This window comes from Garra rufa, chromosome 10 (genome assembly GCF_049309525.1).
Source record: "Garra rufa chromosome 10, GarRuf1.0, whole genome shotgun sequence".
NCBI classification, from domain to species: domain Eukaryota; kingdom Metazoa; phylum Chordata; class Actinopteri; order Cypriniformes; family Cyprinidae; genus Garra; species Garra rufa.
Genome location: NC_133370.1, coordinates 4,571,868 through 4,592,992, shown reverse-complemented (window position 1 = coordinate 4,592,992; position 21,125 = coordinate 4,571,868). Strand labels below are relative to the sequence as shown.

The 21,125-nt window shown below is 32.1% G+C and overlaps 1 protein-coding gene across 2 annotated transcripts in view; it reads left to right on the top strand.

Annotated features, from left to right (window-relative positions):
• The window catches only part of ap1m1 (adaptor related protein complex 1 subunit mu 1), a 33,374-nt gene extending 12,929 nt beyond the window's left edge, over positions 1–20,445 (top strand). For both annotated transcript variants that reach the window (XM_073848268.1, XM_073848267.1), the window contains exons 11-12: positions 16,050–16,125; positions 18,170–20,445. In XM_073848268.1, coding sequence (XP_073704369.1) covers positions 16,050–16,125; positions 18,170–18,192 — 99 coding nt within the window. In that variant the 3' untranslated portion in view covers positions 18,193–20,445. The remainder of the gene's footprint in view (positions 1–16,049; positions 16,126–18,169) is intronic.
• Positions 20,446–21,125: the final 680 nt, after the last annotated feature.

Below are 21,125 nucleotides of genomic sequence, written 5' to 3'. Positions count from 1 at the left end.
TAACACTTGTGCAGTGTTTAAACATTAATATGTTCAAATCACACACACTACGCATTTCAGTTCTGAGGTTTTGAGCAAACATTCCCATTCGTTACTCTTCTTCGAGTAAATTTGTTTTACAAAGTATCATTTATATATGAAAAGAAGCCGAAATCCTATTGACAACAAAAGCTCTGCAATGAAATCAACACCATATCTGCATAGAAAAGGAAAATATTAATCATTGCTTGTTTATTTATTCTAATCAGGCTTGTATGTTTGTGGTTATCTGTGCACTTTTCACATGCTTTAGATATTCTGTGGTGGAACGGATTTAATTATAGTAAAATGAAAGACCTTTGTCTTGATGTCTTATTTAATTTCTTAGGAATGTAAATGAGGCTGTGAGGATTACGTGTTTGGTCAAATGATTTTTATCTTTGATGTTGATTGTTCTGCTGACACAAAACAACCCCTGGTGATTTATCTGTCTATCTGTGGCACACAGCCACATTTTCATTCAGGAGAAGATAAATATAGCATGTACCCCAGAGCTGTTATCATTAACTACAGCTAGAAGTATTAAAAAAAGATTTCTGATCATTTAAATACAGCTGGAATACCAACAAAAAGTAAAGTAAATTATATTTAAGTTATTTAAACAATTGCTAAAATTAAAAATGGAATAAAAATAAATGAAAGCTATTTTTTTTTAAATAATAAATGTAATTCTTAAAATTATATGCGCTATTATTTTTATTTAAATAAATTAATAAATAAAAACTAATAAAAATTACAGTGTAGAAGAAGATTACTACAATATAAATGAAAACGGATATATTAAGTCAAAATATAATAAAAAACTAGTACTTGTCAGTTTATACTTGGCATATGCTAAAAATAAATGAAAGCTAAATAGAAATATTTACAAAAAATAATATTTAACATAAAAAATGCATATAATTTTATATAAATAATAAAAAAAATAATAAGAAGAATTACAATGTAAAAAAAGGACATAATTACTACAATTTAAATGAAAACTAAAAAATTAATTAAAAATATTTTATTTAAAATTATATAAAATATGCTAATGCAAAATATTAATAAAACACTAGTAGTATACAAATAATAATAAAATTTTGCTTAATACTTTTACTTAATAATACTTATACTTAATAAATTAAAGCTAAATAGATATATTTACAAAAAATATTACATTTTTAAAAAATAATGTACAATATTCAATACATTTCCTAAAGTTCTACTTTAAAATCTAGAACTGTTTACCCAAAAATAATAATTCTGTCATTTACTACTTTCACGTCATACCAAACCCTGTATGATTTCTTTCTTCTGCAGAACACAAAAGATATTTAAAAAAAAAATAATAATAATTTTGTCCATACAGTGAAAGTCAATGTTTCAAGGACAAAAACAGATGAAACATTCCTCAAAATCTTTCCACAGAAAAATGACTTGAGAGTGAATAAACGATGACAGACTCCCTTTAAGTTCTCAAGAACATGGAAAACATTTCGTAGAATCTTTCTCGTACAGGATTGTGGGTTTTGATCTTGTTGCATTAGAATAAACAGTTAAAGTTGCATGCAGTTGAAGCACCCAAGGTTTCTGTGTGTGTGTGTTGTGGCCGTGACAGTGGCCCGATCCAGACGCTGGCGGCCAGTCAAAGCCAGGACAGACTGAACAGAACCGCAGCTCCCGCTGCTGCTGCTGAATCTTGCGTTTTAGCAGACGGTGTGTTTATTTGTTATGGTCAGTCGTGTGTGAGTGTTTCTCAGGCCTCAGCAGTTTATAAAGGTGGGCAGAGCAGAAGTAAACTGGACAGGAGTGCAGTTGAGCTGTGGGACGTGTTTGTGGAAACTTTCAACAGAGAACAACTGATGTTTGTTGATCTGGGAATGTTTCTCAAACAGATGTGCACTGCAGCTTTGGATCCAGCTGTAAGTGAATTCAAAACTGCTTTTTTTTTCTGTTAACATGATTAGTTTATTTTAAATTCGCAGAAATCTGAATGCATTTATTCTCTTATAAAACTTCTAATCATACAGGTTCTTCTACTCTAGACTCTAAATATGGCTCGAGTTCCTCCTTCAATTAGTGCTTTCATTAGTTTAATCACCTGGAAGGTAGGGCTGCATGAATAATCGGAATAAAACCTAAATTGCGATATGGCTTAGCGCAATTAGCAAACCACAAAGGCTATAATTTAATATATATATATATATATAATATGCTGTGTGTTTTCATATACACATTAGCAGCTAATGATCCGCTGTTTTCACATTAAATTAACCTAAATCGGCATCCGCATCCATTTGTGTTGCTTTTTGTGTATTTTAAAATGCACCAAAAATCTTTCCAAATTTGTATTTAGAAGCACTTAGAAATAAAAGAAGCTTTAAGGTCTCAAAAGTTAATTGGTTTAACATTTGAAAACTAAAAAAAACAACCATGAATTTTATAAGTATTGCATTTTTACAGTAAAGTGAAATAAAATGATTGCTGTTGTTATATTATTTTCTTCAATATTTTTTTTATTACATTACAAGTGTTTTATTTATTTTATATAACAATTGTAATTTCTTATTTTGTTTCAGTGATTTTTTAACTATTATTATTATTAGTGCAGCAATGTGTATTATGATATTCATTTGTTTTGGTCATTTATATATTTTTTTTAGTAATCATAACTAATAATAATTGTATTACTACAAATATTTGTAATGATCATACATCATCCGAAAGCTGAATGAATGAGCTTTTCATTGATGTATGGTTTGTTAGAATTGGACAATATTTGGCCAAGATGCAACTATTTGAAAATCTGAAATCTGAGAGTGCAAAAAAGTCAAAATATTGAGAAAATCACCTTTAAAGTTGTCCAGATGACGTTCTTAGCAATGCATATTACTAATCAAAATGTTTTGATATATTTATGGTAAGAACATTTACAGAATATCTTCATGGAACATTATCTTTACTTAATATCCAAATGATTTTTGGCATAAAAGAAAAATAGATCATTCTGACCCATACGTATTTTTGGCTATTACTACAAATACACCTGTGCTACCTAAGACTGGCTTTGTGGTCCAGGGTCACATTTGCAACATGCACATGTGCAAATAAAAAATCTTTCCAAACTTGTAATGAGCAGCGCTTAGAAATTAGGGCTGTGCGATATGGACAAAAGAAACCTATCACGATTTTCTTGAACAGTATTGCGATTTCGATTTTAATCACGATTTTGACACAGACATGTTTTACAGTGTGAATCTAAAACTTTTTTTTAAGAAAAACAATTAGATCTTTATCAAAGAACTGTAACATGTCTCTAAAACAGAAGGCGGAAAAAAAAATCATCTAGCAGGTGAAAAAAGTTAGGAGCACCAAAAAAAATTTAGGCGCACCCAATTTCTTTTTAGTAATGCACTGATCTTGATTCTTAATGGCTGATTCTGACTGCAGATGTTTTACAAGCACATGATCAAAGTAGGCTACTCTTTCAATATTCAAAGTGCAAATAGAGACCGAATTTTTCAAGAATGATATAGAACTATAGACAACTGCACAATATATTTTTTATAGCCCACATACTAATAACTACCTAGATATTTTATGTAGCCTAATTTGCGCGCATTGAGGAGTCACTCTGTGAACGCGGGATATTAAAATTGCTTTTAAATGCGCGTCCGCGTCTTAGTTTTGGTTTCGTTTTAACGATCTTGCGAGACTCTCAAAGGCGCTGAGCGTGCATTCTACAATAAAAGAGATTATTATAACAAAACCATTTGAAATATGAGAAGACACAAACAGGATTTTGAAAAGCATGTCCCCAGTGAAAATTACGCCCCTGTGTGAGTGGAACTCTGCTGCTGAGTTATCATCTGATGTGGATGAATGCCGTGTTGTACAGTAACGTATATGGACACGGAGGCGCCAGAATTGTATCTGACAGAATGTACGCTATAGCACGAAATATATTATATTTCTTCAAAAGCGGTTTGTTGAGACCTTTTATTTTTCACAATCGAAAGAGAGAATGGCGAACCTGTCACTGTATCAGCTCACAGCAGTCTGTGCAGTAGTTATGGTAGCGAAAGTTTTGTAAAGAAATGAAACCAAGTCGGACAACAACAGTTTCTCGCACGAATGGTCCCAAATATAATTTCATGTCACGCAGATTAAATTTTGGGAGCATATGCAACCAAAACGTTCACAATTTCGAGCCCTGCCTAGTAAAGGTAGAACAAAATGTCTTTAGAACAGACCTATGGCAAAAAGTAAGTATGTGTGTGCGTATGCGCGTGCGTGTGTTTGAAAAAACAACAACCCAGACCACAGTGTCCCACATAAAAACAATTAGAACACTGGCAGAGTCTAGCTGCTTTCTGCTAAGAAAACCAGCATGACCATTTCTGGTTTCAAGCATGAACGTTGGCATGTTCTTGCTCTCTGTTTAGGCACGCTGTGTTGTGATCGGTTCAAATAGCATGCTGCGGGAAAAGTATCAGTCGAGTGCGTACAAAAAATCGCGCTGTAAGGCGATTTAGAAATCGTGCATGTTCACATCGCGATTTCGATACGATTTCAATTAATCGCACAGCCCTATTAGAAATACAGGAGAAGTTTGATGGTTTAACATTTGAAAAAGAAAAACGACAGCCATCAATATTAGTATTGCAATTTTACAGTAAAGTGAAATAAAATTATTGCTGTTATATTATTTTCTGAAATGCATATCTTTTTAATTTTATATCACAATAGTAATATTTCTTATTTTTTCATTTATAAATTTAATGCATTATTATTATTATTATTATTAGTGCAGCAATGTATTATATTAATTAGTTTTTGTCATTTTTATATTTTTTTTAGAAATTAAAACTACTAATAATAGTAATTAGCTTTAGTAAAATAAAATAAATAGTAGTAAAAAGTTATTATTTGTGCAGCAACATATATCGTAATATTATTTTCCCTTTTGTCTTTTTTAAATATATTTTAATAATAAAACAAGAATTATTTTTAGTAATACATTTCAGAAGTATTAAAACAAGAATCATTATTATTGTTAATACATATTATTATTATTATTATTATTATTATTATTATTATTATTATTATTTTACAGCAAAACCTGGCAAATTATGCAACCCGACAAACAAGCACAGCAAAGTTTTTTTTTTTTTTTTTTTTTTTTTTTTTTTTCCCCAAATTTTAAATAACAATTGCAATTTTTATCAGCAGGTGAGAGCGGTGTATCTGATCGCTGAAGTACCATCACACATTGTTTACAATGGAATCACTCGTGTCTTAGAGGTTACTTTTGGAGAATGAACTTTGCACTTTTACTTTGCAGACACTTCATCATCTTTTATATAATGGCATGAGGCGTGTGTGGTGTTTGTGTTGCACTTACGGGTCAGTGATGCTCGCTGACTGACGGCAGACAGGTGTCGTTCTCAGAGTGATGCTCTCTTTTGAGTCGTCTTGAAAGGAGGAATTTCTCCTCTGGTTCCCACAGATGAGAGAGGCTTTCACCAGAGACACTGCAAACGTTGAAAACAACAAAACAGACACTGGTTTGTTCACTTAGATCAGAGAAAGTTATATTCTAGGTTTAAAACATTAATTTCCACAGAAATCATGCCTTACATGTGCTTACAATGGAAGCCAGTTGGAAAACATTTACAGTTGAAGTCAAAAGTTTACACCGCCTTTCAGAATCTGCAAAATGTTCATTATTTGACCAAAATAAGAGGAATCATAGAAAAGGCATGTTATTGTTTATTTAGTCCTGACCTGAATAAGATATTTACATAAGATGTTTACATTTAGTCCACAGGAAAAAATAATAGTTGAATTTATAAAAATGACTCGTTTCAAAAGTTTTCATTATTTATAATACTGTTGTTACATGAATGATCCACAGCTGTGTGTTTTTTTTTTTTTTTTTTTTTTTAGTGATTTATGAGTCCCCTGTTTGTCCTGAACAGTTAAACTGCTGTTCGTCAGAAAAATCCTTGAGGTCCCACAAATTCTTTGGTTTTCCAGCATTTTTGTGTATTTGAATCCTTTCCAACAATGACTGTATGATTTTGACATCCATCTTTTCACACTGAGGACAACTGAGAGACTCGTATGCAACTATTACAGAAGGTTAACATTTTCTCTGATACTTCCGACGGAAACACAATGCATGAAGAGCTGGGGGTAAAAACTTTTTGAATTTGATGATCAGGGTAAATGTAACTTATTCTGTCTTCTGGAAAGTACTAAATGAAAAAAATACGATATTTAGGCAAAATAAGAAAAATGTACACACCTCCATTCTGTTCAAAAGTTTTCAATCCCGGGTCTTAATGCATGGTTTTTCCATCTGGAGCATCAGTGAGTGTTTGAAACTTCTGCAATAGTTGCATATGAGTCCTTCAGTTGTCCTCGGTGTGGAAAAAAAAATGAATCTCAAAATCATACAGTCATTGTTAGAATGGGTTCAAATACACAAAAAATGCTGGAAAACCAAAGAATTTGTGGGACCTGAAGAATTTTTCTGAAGAACAGCAGACAGTTTAACTGTTCAGGACAAACAAGGGACTATTTACTAAACTATTACTAAACAAAAAAACACAGCTGTGGATCATTCAGGTAACAACACAGTATTTAGAATCAAGCACATGTAAATGTTTGGTCATTTTTATAAATTCAACTATTGTTTTCTCTTGTGGACTGTATTTAAATGTATTTAAGTGAAATATCTTATTACATATCTTATTGCATTTTGTATGATCCCTCTTATTTTGGTAAAATACTTAATTTATTCATGTAATATATTGTCTAATAGCTATAAAAGCTTCAATCCAATCGAGAAGCATAAGCAGCTAGTCTGTCATTTGTCCACATTTCATGTTGACATTGTTTGACATTCAGCTGTTTTTGTCTTTAAACCACAAACCAGGCGAACAATTGACAATAAAATCCACACTCGAATAACAGCCTGACTGCTGTGACATCAGGCAAATTACAGAGAGGTTGAAGGTGAACCGGCAGTCTCCAGCTGAACTCGGTGCGACCTCAAGTATGAAATTCATAAACAACTACTCCAATAAAATTATCTCTAATTTCACGTTTAAAACAAAAGATTTCCTCCACATAATGGTAAGTTTCATCAGCCCACGCGGACATCAATGACATGAAACCATCTAAAACTCAATTTCCCTCTAGAGTGAGGACGTTTGGGCAAAAACGATGAGGGGAAAGTCAATCGAGTGTCGGATCTAATTAAGTGCTGAACTTTTATGAAATTTCCTCTCTCTAATTTTTTGTTGCTGCAGCTTTTCATCTGCTTCCCAGCTGTCCTGCAGGGTTCATTTGATCCCCCGAACGTTAAAAGACCAAACGATTGCAGCTTTTGGCATGTAAAATACATGTTAGTTCTTTCATAAATCAAGACTATCACGAATGGGCCACATGTGATCGCTTCAATTAGAGGTGCATCACTAAAATTCGACTCGACTGCACCGTGAACTTGTCGGCTGGCGGGTTCCCGTGAGAGAGGCGGTCCGGGTTTGACCTGCTTGGAAACCTCAGGAAGGCTTTGATAAGCTCTCCCGGCTGCGGTCAGCGCGTCTGCGTGCCCTGAGCGCCAGGCGTCGAGTCCCCTGCGATTAGCGCCGCCGGCTGATTGTGTGACAGTCCCACGCTCGCATGAACCAGGCTGCGGTTTGGTTGCGCCGTTTGTCTAAGACTGGCCGACCGCATCTAGAGATCTGCAGTCTGTCTCGATGCACTGGACGTTCTGAGCGTGGACTATTACCACTGGCCTCTGCTAGTCACAAATAGACACGTGCGTGCAATTTTTAGCATGCATGGGTTTTATATGAAAACCCGAATAGTTTTCCCAGCATGGCTATATTTACCGTACTGGTCAAAGGTTTGGAATAATTAGGATTTTTAATGTTTTTGAAAGGTCTTTTTTGCTCATCAAAGCTGCATTTATTTATTTTTTAAATGCATTGGAAACTGTAATACACTGGAATATTATTACAGTTCGAAAGAACAGTATTTTATCTGAGTGTATTTTAAAATGTAATTTATTCCTGAGATCAGAGCTGAATTTTCAGCATCATTACTCCAGACTTAAGAGTCACATGATCTTTCAGACATCATACTAATATGCTGATTCGGATTATTATAATTATTATAATTTATCTAATTATTATAACTTTCTAATTATAGTTTTAATTCAATTAATACTTTTCAACACTGCATTAAATTGATCAAAAGTGACAGACATTTAAAGTTACGAAAGTTTTCCATTTCAAATAAATCCAGTTTTTTTTTCTATTCATCAAAGAATCCTAAAAAAAATGCATAGTAGTTTCCACAAAAATATTAAACAGTTTAAGTGTTTTCAAAATTGATCATTAGAAATGAAATTCTAATTATTCTAATTATTATTTGAATTAAATGAAACACTAAATTTGAACACTTCAGTATGGATGCATTAAATTGAGCAAAAGTGACAGTTAAGATATGTATAAAATGACAAAACATTTCTGTTTCAAATAAATTCTGTTCTTTTGAAATTTCTATTAAAGAATCCTGAAAAATAAAATGCATAGTAGTTTGCACAAAAATAGGAAACAGTTTAAGTGTTTTCAAAATTTATAATAATTAGAAGTTAAATTCTAAATATTTATTTAATGTAATTATTATAATTTATCTAATTATTATACCTTTCAAATTATTATTTTAATTAAATTAAATTAATACTTTTCAACACTTCAGTAAGGATGCATTAAATTGATCAAAAGTGACAGACATTTATAGTTACAAAAGTTTTCCATTTCAAATAAATCCAGTTTTTTAAAATTTCTATTCATCAAAGAATCCTAAAAAAATAAAATGCATAGTAGTTTGCACAAAAATATTAAACAGTTTAAGTGTTTTCAAACACTTATTCGAAATTAATACTTTTGAACACTTCAGTATGGATGCATTAAATTGAGCAAAAGTGACAGTTAAGATATGTATAAAATGACAAAACATTTCTGTTTCAAATAAATTCTGTTCTTTTGAAATTTAAAATGCATAGTGAATTCCACAAAATTATGAAACAGTTTTTTAAGTGCAGGAATAAATTACATTGTAGCATATATTCACATAGAAAACACTTATTTTAAATTGTAATAATATTTCACAATTTAACAGATTTTACTGTATTTTTGATCAAATAAACGCAGCCTGGGTGAGCAGAAGAGACTTCTTTCAAAACATTATGAAAAAATCTTAAATCCATACTTAAGATTGGTAGTGTATTTTTTGATGAAGCTTATGTGAAAGCATGAAGGTTGGCATTTTTCTGATCCTCTAAGTGCTGGATTCTCCAATTAAACTAGTTTTTGTCGATAATTGTTGTGTTTCCCACACTGTTATTAGGTGTAACGTGCAGCATCTCGTTGCTAGTTCTGCAGTAAATGAGCATTTCTTGGGGCACATACTTTGTAGACATGTAATTTTCACAAAGGTTTTTTTAAAAAGTAAAACAGTCTTTAACTTTCTCAGCTGTAGCTTTGAGCTCTTCACATGGCAGAGGCATATGTTTGAGTCTGGCTCGCAACATTTCTCGAAGTCATTCCAAATTATTAAATTTATTATGGGATTATCGAGGAAAGTGCAATGAAATTGTGAATTTTTTGAAGTGCAGATATATGATATGACTATATCTCAGATCATGTTACCATTGGTTTGTCTATTTATTCAATTATTTTAGGCCTTTTTGTCAGGTTTTTCGATAGATGCAATAAAAATAGGACCAGACTTCAACTTCAAGTGGTGCAAACTAATATGTAATAATAAAAAACAACAATACATTTGTAATGTTTATTTTTAAAAACTTTTGTCCTAAACAGTTTTGTATTAGGCTGCCACTTCTGTGTAAAATCTGACTCCTGAAGCAAAGAACACTAGAACAGGGTTCATTTTTATATCGTTTTTGGTTTTGACATAAAATCTGCTAATAATATTAGAAACATGCTCGAAAAATGTTAGAATCATGCTAACTACATGCTAATTATCTATATAAAGTTCAAAATTTACATTTTTACAGCTGCTTTAAAGGAAAACTCCACTTTTTTTGGAAATAGGCTCATTCTCCAACTCCCCCCGTGTTAATAAGTTTTACCGTTTTGAAATCCATTCATCCGTTCTCCTGTTCTGGCGATATAACTACAGAAGAGTCAAGTTTTAAATAGGACAAATATGGAAACTCGTTGGTCATTTTTGAACACGATGCTATTGGTCTAATAGGATTCAATGATCTATGCTAAGCTATGCTAAAAGTGATATCGCCAGAACAGGAGAACGGATGAATGGATTTCAAAACGGTAAAACTCAACTTATTAACTCGGGGGGAGTTGGAGAATGAGCCTATTTCCAAAAAAGTGGAGTGTTCCTTTAAACTTTATCTCTTGACAGACTTTATCTAATTTATTCCTATGATGCAAAGCTGAATTTTCTTTCGAATTCTTTCAGCATTCCTAAATGAATACAACTTTCAAAACAGCATTCATCTGAAATAGAATCTTTCGTAACATTATAAATGTCTTTACTGTAACTAGAAACATGTCAGCAACTTGCTAATGACATGCTAATAATGCAAGTATCATGTTAAACATGCTAGAAACCTGTTAATCATGTTAGAAACATGTTAGAAACTTGCTAATCATGCTAATAACATGTGAGCAACTTCTTAATGATGATAGAAACATGTAAGCAACATACTAGCAGCTTGCTAGTCAGGTTAGAAACATGTTAACAACGTGCTAATCATGTCTGAAACATGTTAGAAAACGTACTAGCAAATTGCCAATCATGCTAGAAACATGTTAGCAACATATTAGCAGCTTGCTAGTCAGGCTAGAAACATGCTAGCAACTTGTTAATTATGATAGAAACATGCTAGCAACTTGCTAATCATGTCTGAAACATGTTAGAAACGTACTAGCAAATTGCCAATCATGCTAGAAACATGTTAGCAACATATTAGCAGCTTGCTAGTCAGGTTAGAAACATGCTAGCAACTTGTTAATTATGATAGAAACATGTTAGAAACGGGCTAGCAACTTGCTAATAATGCTAAAAACATGGTAGCAACTTGCAATCACGATAAAAACATGTTAGAAATGTGTTAGCTACTTGTTAATAATGTTAGAAACATGCTAGTAACTTGTTAATCGTGCTAATAATGCAGTCTAATCTATATAAAGTTCAAAGCTTTAAACTTTCAAGCTAGGCTTTCTCAGGCCAACCTAAAGTTTGTGATGCAAAGCTGAATTTTCTTTCGAATTCTTTCAGGATTCCTAAATGAATACAAAGTTCAAAACAGCATTTATTTAAAAATAGAATCTTTCGTAACATCATAAATGTGACCCTGGACCACAAAACCAGTCTTAAGTCGCTGGGGTATATTTGTAGCAATAGCCAAAAATACATTGTATGGGTCAAAATTTTTGATTTTTCTTTTATGCCAAAAATCATTAGGAAATTAAGTAAAGATCATGTTCCATGAAGATTTTTTGTAAAATTCCTACTGTAAATATATCAAAATGTAATTTTTGATTTGTAAAATGCATTAAGAACCTAATTTGGACAACTTTAAAGGGGATTTTCTCAGTATTTTGATTTTTTTGCACCCTCAGATTCCAGATTTTCAAATAGATGCATCTCGGCCAAATATTGTCCTATCATAACAAACCATACATCAATAGAAAGCTTATTTATTGAGCTTTCATATGATGTATAAATCTCAGTTTTGTAAAATTTTCACCTTATGACTGGTTTTGTGGTCCAGGGTCACAAATGTCTTTACTCTCACTTTTGATCAATTTAACGCATCCTTGCTTTTTAAAAACAGAAAAAGAGCTCATTTTGCTTTCTGTAGTGTTTGTTCTCTTCATGTTTTTGTCAACATCACATTTGAATTTAAATATTTGGTTGTAAAAAGCCTAAACCACTGTCCTCCTGTATATTTTGTTTGCGTGTTTACACAGTGAAGGATTGATGCTTGCAAAGAGCTGAGTCAGCGGCAGAATGGGGATTTGTCGTTCGCGTCTGTGGCCCGTTTATGTTTGTGCGCGTCTGCCTGCCTGTCTGACTGTGAGCTCACGCCGCATGCTAATGAGAGACCGGTGACCACGCAAATCTCAGTGCTGCCCACACGTCCAGCGTCCTCTCTGACACTGGACTCCATCCAGCTGCAAATATACACTGGAGTTCACGACGGCTGACCAGAGCATGACATAAACGCAACCCAATCGCTGCATTTACACAAAACGAGCGGCGCACGGTAGCTCTCAGATGGCGCTGCATTTAGAGCGTCTCGTCGTGCCCGTCTGCTGCTCTCGCTCCGGCCCGCCAGGGTGGACGCCGATGGTGGCCCTAGTAAGTTTGTGTGAGCTGCACCCAAGAGTGGCACATTACGGACGCCAGGACGGCCTTCCCAAAATACCTCCAGAAATGTGCGCGCGCAGGCGGACGGCAGGGTTGTCCTCATGCTTTTTTAAATCTGCATTGATACCTAGAATACATCTCTCTTCTTGCATCTTACGACGGCTATTTTGGTGCACTTTAGTCTGGGAGGTTTTCTAAGAGAATAGAGTCCACGATTAGAACAAACGCTCAGCAGATTAAAACCCTGCAAAATCAACAAACACAGAGCTGCTGGACAGGAGGACTGTAATTGCACACGTCTGAAATGTCCACCCTGCTCTCGGGAGACGTTTAAAGGTGACTAGCGACATCAAATGGAATTACAAAAATAAAGATGGTTTCTTAAAATAAATTCCTAAACACTCCTAGCACCCATGATTTCATTGTTCTGTCAAACAGATACTCGTTGATTAAACCAGACAGGTGACATTTAGAGTTCTTTTACTGATGTATTTTAAAAGGTATATTAAAATTAATATAATAGTTACTAAAGTTGTTATGGTATAATTATATTGTATTATAGTCGATTAAATCCAATTTGATTATTAATGGTGAAATAATATTTCATTTTATATATGTGTGTATAGAGAGAGAGAGAGAAAGAGGAATTGTTTTGTTTTAAAACATGTGACCCTGGACCACAAAACCAGTCATAAGGTTAAATTTTACAAAACTAAGGTGTATACATCACATGAAATCTCAATAAATAAGCTTTCTATTGATGTATGGTTTGTTAGGATAGGACAATATTTGGCCGAGATACATCTATTTGAAAATCTGGAATCTGAGGATGCAAAAAAATCAAAAAGACTGAGAAAATCACCTTTAAAGTTGTCCAAATTAAGTTCTTAACAATGCATATTACTAATCAAAAATTACATTTTGATATATTTATAGTAGTAATTTTACTAAAAATCTTCATGGAACATGATATTTACTTAATTTCCTAATGATTTTTGGCATAAAAGAAAAATCAATAATTTTGACCCATGCAATGTATTTTTGGCTATTGCTACAAATATACCCCAGCGACTTAAGACTGGTTTTGTGCTCCAGGAATTAGAAAAAAATATTTTTTTTATATTATAGTAATCAATTATAATTATAATGGATTAAAATAATTTTTGATTCAAATAATAACTGATTCAAAAATCGATTTATCAGCTTAATTTATTTTTATAACAAAAATAATATATACACATTTATGTAATTTCTGTTAGAAAAAAATAATTATTGATATTTAGTATTCTAACAATCAATGATATTATAACACATTAAAATACATTTTTGAATCAAATATTATTGATATTGATTTATAATTCAATAGTAATATTTGAATTAAAATAACTAATTTCTAATTAATTTCTATAACACAAATAATACTTACACATATATCATTTCTGTTAGAAAATTAATTATATATTTTTAGTATTATAGTAATCAATTTTAATTATAACAGATTAAAATAGATTTTTTGAATCAAATGTTATTTTATGGAGGACGATAAATGACTTAAGTATAAATAAATAAATACATGAATGCATAAATAAATGTAGAAATGAATGAATATATATATATATATATATATATATATATTAGTGGTGGGCCGTTATCGGCGTTAACGTGCTGCGTTAACGCGAAACTCTTATCGTGCGATAAAAAAAATATCGCCGTTAATCTATTCTCAAATTTGGGTTGGGAGCTGGGTCTAAACTACGCAAGCTATGATGACTTTCACCTTGATAGTTTAACGCGGATGTATACCGAATATGGTCGCGCGTTCAAGTCTCCTCCACCAAAACACAGACAGGATCGCGTCGTCCTCCATTCATGAAAACCGAATCTACTATAGCGCGAAATGCCACGTAAATTCGTCGTTTTTTGGATTCATAAATCAAATGTTGCTCTGTCACTTAATTCAAATCGCGATATGGACTAGTGTATGTGAAAACTGAAATGCAAAAAGACCGTTTTAATATGAATCTGATATGTTCCGTTTGCCTAGCTGTATGTATGCATGGTGGAGACGAGCTTTTACTACACGCATACTGAAACACACGTGACGCTCCCGGTAATTTTTGGCATTTTCATCTCACATGAACAAATAAACTCAATCTCCCAAACTGCTGTGAGTGTCACTTTTACCGTTTCATTTGAGAAAACTAGCATCATATCATACTGTATACACAGAAACTTCATGGCAACCTGTCAAAATAAAAGTACGGTGTAACATGTAATGGGCTGGGTAGGTGTTGACGTTAAAAAAACACAATCTAATAGGTAGAAAAAATAATTTCATTGTTAGTTAGTTAGTAAACACAAGTACATCTAATTGAACATAATTTATTTTCATCAACAAATTATCATAGAACAGCTTTATGAGCTTTATGATCCATTCTCAAAGACTTACTTTTAGTCATTATTTGGGTAGCACACATATTCTGAATGCCTTCAGCAGAATTCAAATTAGCCATTTTAATCTAGATTAATCTAGATTAATTCCAAGATTTAATCTAGATTAATCTAGATTAAAAAAATTAATCTATGCCCACCCCTAATATATATATATATATAGCATTATTTTTGTTCTAAATTGAATTGATTAAACTGAATAAATTAATCGGTGAATACACTGAACATAAATTCTGAAATAAAATATAATATTCTAAACAAAAACAAAAAAATGCTAACATTAAAATATAAAGTATTTGGTCTGCAATTATTGTTTTTTTTTTTCTTTTCAATCACAGAAACCACTATTTTCAACAGTTCTTTTAGTTGCTAAAAAACTGATTTAAAAACCAATTTAATACAGTTTGTTTAATCTTATAATCTTTATTATGTATTGACTCTAAAATGATTTCTCCCCAATCACAAAAACAACATTTTCCACCCAACAGTCATGTTGACTGATGTTTAATGTAGAAGCAACATTTACTAAAACTCAAGACGGACTTGAACCTGTTAAAAAAAGCATAAAACTTTAACGTGGGTACAAAAAAAAAACACTTTTCACCTCTAATTCTGAGTATCAGGTTTATCTGTGGCCTCTTACAAAACTGTGATTGTGCTCTTTCAGCATGTTTGTCACGGTTGAGCAAAAGCTGTGTAGTGATGCAAGGCCCGTATGAACACAACCAGTGACTCAACAGTGTTCGGCACTGAAAGGTGCCATTTCCCCAATCTCACTTCTTCATGCGCTTCCGCCCGTCAAACTCTGCCACTTTCCCAGGCTGCGCTGCCCGTGGGCTCAGATTTACCCTCGGATGCCCATGTGGACCTGATGTAAAGCTAATGCAAAATTCTGTGTAGATATCACAGTTGCAGTTGCATACTAAAACGCAATACTTTTTGTTCTTTCTTTCTGTTTTTAGCACTGTGCATTGGAAAAGTGGCTTTAAATTGGCATCCAATCACAAAACCACAGGCTAAACAAACTATTGTGTTGCATTTCATGAATGGGTTGATATTTCCATTGTGTCGTAGGCCTTTCTCAGGTTTGGCTAAAGGAATTCTCCCACGATGCATTGACGGTGTGTGTGTTTTGACAGGTGCGTTACCTGAAGATCATCGAGAAGAGCGGCTACCAGGCCCTGCCGTGGGTGAGATACATCACTCAGAACGGAGGTACGACACTCTCTCATCCTCTTTCTCATCCTCTCTTCTCTCTTTCTCTATTTTTGTCATTGTTTTTCACAGCGTTGCTTAATTGTTGCCAAATACCTGCAATGCAGAGCAGAATGATGGGAGATTAGCGTTAAATGCGGGGGTGAAATTGTTCTGTGAAAAGAGGATGTTCAGGACAGACGCGTGCGAGATGGTGAAACACTGATAAAATTAGAAACACTGGTACAGTGTGCGGTACATAATGGTGTAGGATGTTTTTTTGAACTTTGACACCATGTGAATCGTTACAACCAAAAGCTGAGCCTCCTTTTACATGTTTTAGTAGTCAGAGCTAATATTTTATAGAAATGTTTTGCCACCAATTCCATATATTATTATTATTATTATTATTATTATTCCTTTTTTTGTCTTTTCTTTTTTCCAATCAAAGGAACTGTCATTTTTAACCCAGCAGTCATTGTAGATAATTAGATAATTAAATAATAAAAAAGTTATATAGTTGAAAAGTTTTTTTATTATTATTATATGTAATTGAATATTTTTGAATAATTTTTGTTTTACATCTAGATTTTTTTCCCACGTCTGTTCATCTTTAATATTTTTTAAAATTTATTAATAAAGTAAAAATAGTTGAAATTGAAATATTTATCATAACCTCAAAATATTTTTATTTGCTCTAAAGGTTTTTGTAGCTAATTAAAAAGTGAAAACAATAATAAATCACAACATAAAAAAAAGTTAAAATGTTTTTTAACTAAATGAACACAATAATGATATTTTGTTTATTTACAGAAATGTTTATAATGCCATGTTATATTTATAGAAATTATGTTTGATATACTATAAATATTTGTAATGTAAGATATTTGTTTTTATAATTATTTGAAATTTTTATTAATTAAACTTTACACACAGATATTTTTTCACTTTAATCTATCTCTTTAATATATTTTTTGGGATTTGAGGACTATAATTTTAACTCAGCAGTAATTGTAAATAATAAAGATCAATAATAAATAATAATATAATAAAATAATTACAAAATGTTAAAAGTTTACATTAAGTATTTATCATATGAGATGTAAAAACATATTTGTTACACCTAGATATATTTGTATTTGGTCTAAATAAATGGTAAAAACAATAATAAATCACAAAATAAAAATGACAAAAATAGTTAATGATCAAGGCACGTTTTATTTTTTTTTTTTAAATGAACATGATAATGACATTGTCATTTATATACAGAAATGTTGTTGGATATAAATATTTGTTTTCATAATTTTTCATGATTTATTTTTTTTACATGTAGGTATTTTTCCACTTTTTCGATTTTTTGATTTCCAGTCATGAAAGTATTTTTTCCCCTATCTTGAGGACCATAATTGAATCATTTTTGTAGCTAATTAAATAGTAAAAATAAAAATACATTCCAAAATAAAGTTAAAATAATAGTTAAAAAGTATCAAGGCATGTTTTAATTTTCAGCTAAATGAACACAATGACATTATTGTCATTCATATACAGAAATATTTTTTGTCATGTTATGTTTACAGAAATTGATATATTTATAGTGCATGTGTCTTTTTTTACATTTACTCATGAATTTATAAAAACTGACCCGATTCAGTTTTTTAGTTTTTACTTCTGCTGTTTAATTCAGAAACACTAGTAAACCCTTTGTCTTGCTGTCAGTGTTGTGAAACTACTCTAATGACATGAAATTCAAAGGCCAAATACGAAATGCCCAATTGCTCATGTTGCAAAATTGTTGCTAAATTTTCTACAATCGTGTAAACTCCGCTTAACAGTCTTCCTCTGAGTGCTGCGCGTTTTATGCATCCAGCATCTGTTTTATAACATCATTTCATGAACTTCACGTCTCAATCTCACTGACTGATTTAGTTTGTGATTGTGTTTTGATGGGTGGAGAGAGAAAGTTCAGCTGTCACAATTAACCTTCCCCCCGTATTTCCATTTTTCCCTGTTTCCTGTCGTTCTGTGCATTTAATTAAGCGCCGCTCATTTCCTTCTTTCTTTGCAGACTATCAGCTGCGGACTCAGTAAACGTGAACAATTACTCCAGAGCATCACGAGTCAAGGAAGTGTCTCTGTCTGTCTCTCTTTCTGCTGTATGTAGAGGCTCCACACTCATCTGCAGTATTCGCAACACACTAGCGCTTCGAATCATTTCAAACAAATACAGCTTAGATCTTTGACTTATAGACTGGAATTGAATCTTTCCTATTGTGTTACTTAGACTTTGTCCAAATATTGAATATTGAATCTTACGAAACTCTAAGTATCATATGAATCTTTACTTAGAAGAATCAAATGAATCTTTACTTGGAAGAATCATATGAATCTTTACTTAGAAGAATCTTATGAATCTTTACATGTTTTTAGAATCATATGAATCTTGTTATTAGAATCATATGAATCTTTACTTAGAAGAATCAAATGAATCTTTACATGGCAAAATCAAATGAATCTTTACTTAGAAGAATCTTATGAATCTTTACATGTTTTTAGAATCATATGAATCTTTACTTAGAAAAATCAAATGAATCTTTACATGTATTTAGAATCATATGAATCTTTACATGGCAAAATCAAATGAATCTTTACTTGGAAGAATCATATGAATCTTTACTTAGAAGAATCTTATGAATCTTTACATGTTTTTAGAATCATATGAATCTTTACTTAGAAAAATCAAATGAATCTTGTTATTAGAATCATATGAATCTTTACATGTTTTTAGAATCATATGAATCTTTACTTAGAAGAATCATATGAATCTCGACTTGTAATGATTCTTCTACGTAAAGATTCATATGATTCTAAAAACATGTAAAGATTCATATAATTATTTATTTTCAGAATCATGTGAATCTTTACTTAGAATAATTGTTACAAGTAAAGATTCATATGATTCTAAAACCATGTCAAGATTCATATGATTCTTCCAAGTAAAGATTCATATGATTCTAAAAACATGTAAAGATTCATGTAATTCTATATTTTTTAGAATCATATGAATCTTGACATGTTTTTAGTATCATGTGAATCTTTACTTAGAATTATTTTAAGTAAAGATTCATATGATTCTAAAAAATATAGAATTGCATGAATCCTTACATGTTTTTAGAATCATATGAATCTTGACTTGTAATAATTCTAAGTAAAGATTCTTATGATTCTAAAAACATGTAAAGATTCATATAATTCTATATTTTTAGAATCATGTGAATCTTAGAAGAATCATATGAATTTTTATATGTTTTTAGAATCATATGAATCTTTACTTGGAAGAATCAAATGAATCTTTTGAATCATTACAATTTTTTTTTTTCACTTATTGTCACAACTAATCACATTCCCTTCAAATTCTCATTGATTCTTTTGATTTTGTGTTGAAATACGAGCCTGACGTCTTTGAGAGGATTCAAAAGATTCATCAGTTGTCCTCAAGAATACATAAATGCTGATTCATGAATCATTTCCTGCCCATTCCAATCTTTAATTCCCATACTGCAGATGTGTGTGTGTTCGGTGTCTGTGTGTGTGTTTGACAGTAAACAGGAATCATGTTTCTTCACGTTTCACGAAAACGCAGCGCAGTCTTTAACCAACGGTACCACATCTCAACGGAGGAAGTGTTCATACGTGTCACATTTCAGATGTTTTCATTTTATAAACTCTTGTTCGTTGTTCATTTGCAGTTATTTATCAAGTGAATTCAACAACAGTTGTAAAGTCACAGCAATAGTGTTCTGCACATTACAGTGTTCATTTGTTAACGTTATTAATCTCCAAAGGTCAAATGAATGGACTCTTATTGAAGCGTTTGTATTTCTAGGTCATGATTTCATTCAGTATTTCACGTCAGGGATGTCCTCAGTATTTTTTGACGTCATTCCTGCACGCTGACTCTTTAGTTTTTTATTTTAGACTTTATTTATAGTTGTAATTCAGTATTATTGGCTGCTCTGGGATCTGTTCACAGTACCTCATGAGTTTACTACACTGCTGAATTGCAGAATTACTCGACTGAAACTGTTCAACACACAACTGAAATCTAAAGTCAACCGTGGTGCCATTTTGTTTGTTTGTGTTTTTTTTTGTGTTAATTTGTCTAATTTCGTTTGCCTTTAAAGGACTGAATGTGAAGGTTACCATGTTTACTGTGGTACTGCACGCAGTCCGGCTGAAATGTGACATAATTGCATTCCTCTCAATATGTTCCTGTATCTCACTTAAATAATTCACCTCTCTCTGTACACATCCAGCATCAATAAAATACCTGTTTAGAAAATAGATTTGTCTCTTACTTATTGCTGTTACAGTTGTGGTCAAAAGTTTGTCGAATCTGCAAAATGTTAATTATTTTAGCAAAATAAGAGGGATCATACAAAATGCATGTTATTTTTTATTTAGTACTGACCTGAATAAGATATTTCATAGAGAATGATCAGTTCAAAAGTTTACATACACTTGATTCTTAATATTGTGTTGTTGCCTGAATGATCCACAGCTGTGTTTTCTTTGTTTAGTGATAGTTGTTCATGAGTCGCTTGTTTGTCCTGAACAGTTAAACTCCCACAAATTCTTTGGTTTTCCACCATTTTTGTGTATTTGAACCCTTTCCAGCAATGACTGTTTGATTTTGAGATCCATCTTTTCACACTGAGGACAACTGAGGGACTCATATGCAACTATTACAGAAGGGTCAAACACTCACTGATGCTCCAGAAGGAAAAACTATGCATTAATAGCAGGGGGTGAAAACTTTTGAACAGAATGAAGATGTGTACATTTTTCTTATTTTGCCTAAATATCATATTTTTTTCATTTAGCACTGCCCTTCAGAAGCTACTTACATGTTTCCTAGAAGACAAAAGTTACATTTACAGTGAACTTCAAGTTCAAAATGTTTTCACCCCCTGGATCTTAAAGGAGAAGTTCACTTCCAGAACAAAAAAAGGAACTGATAATGT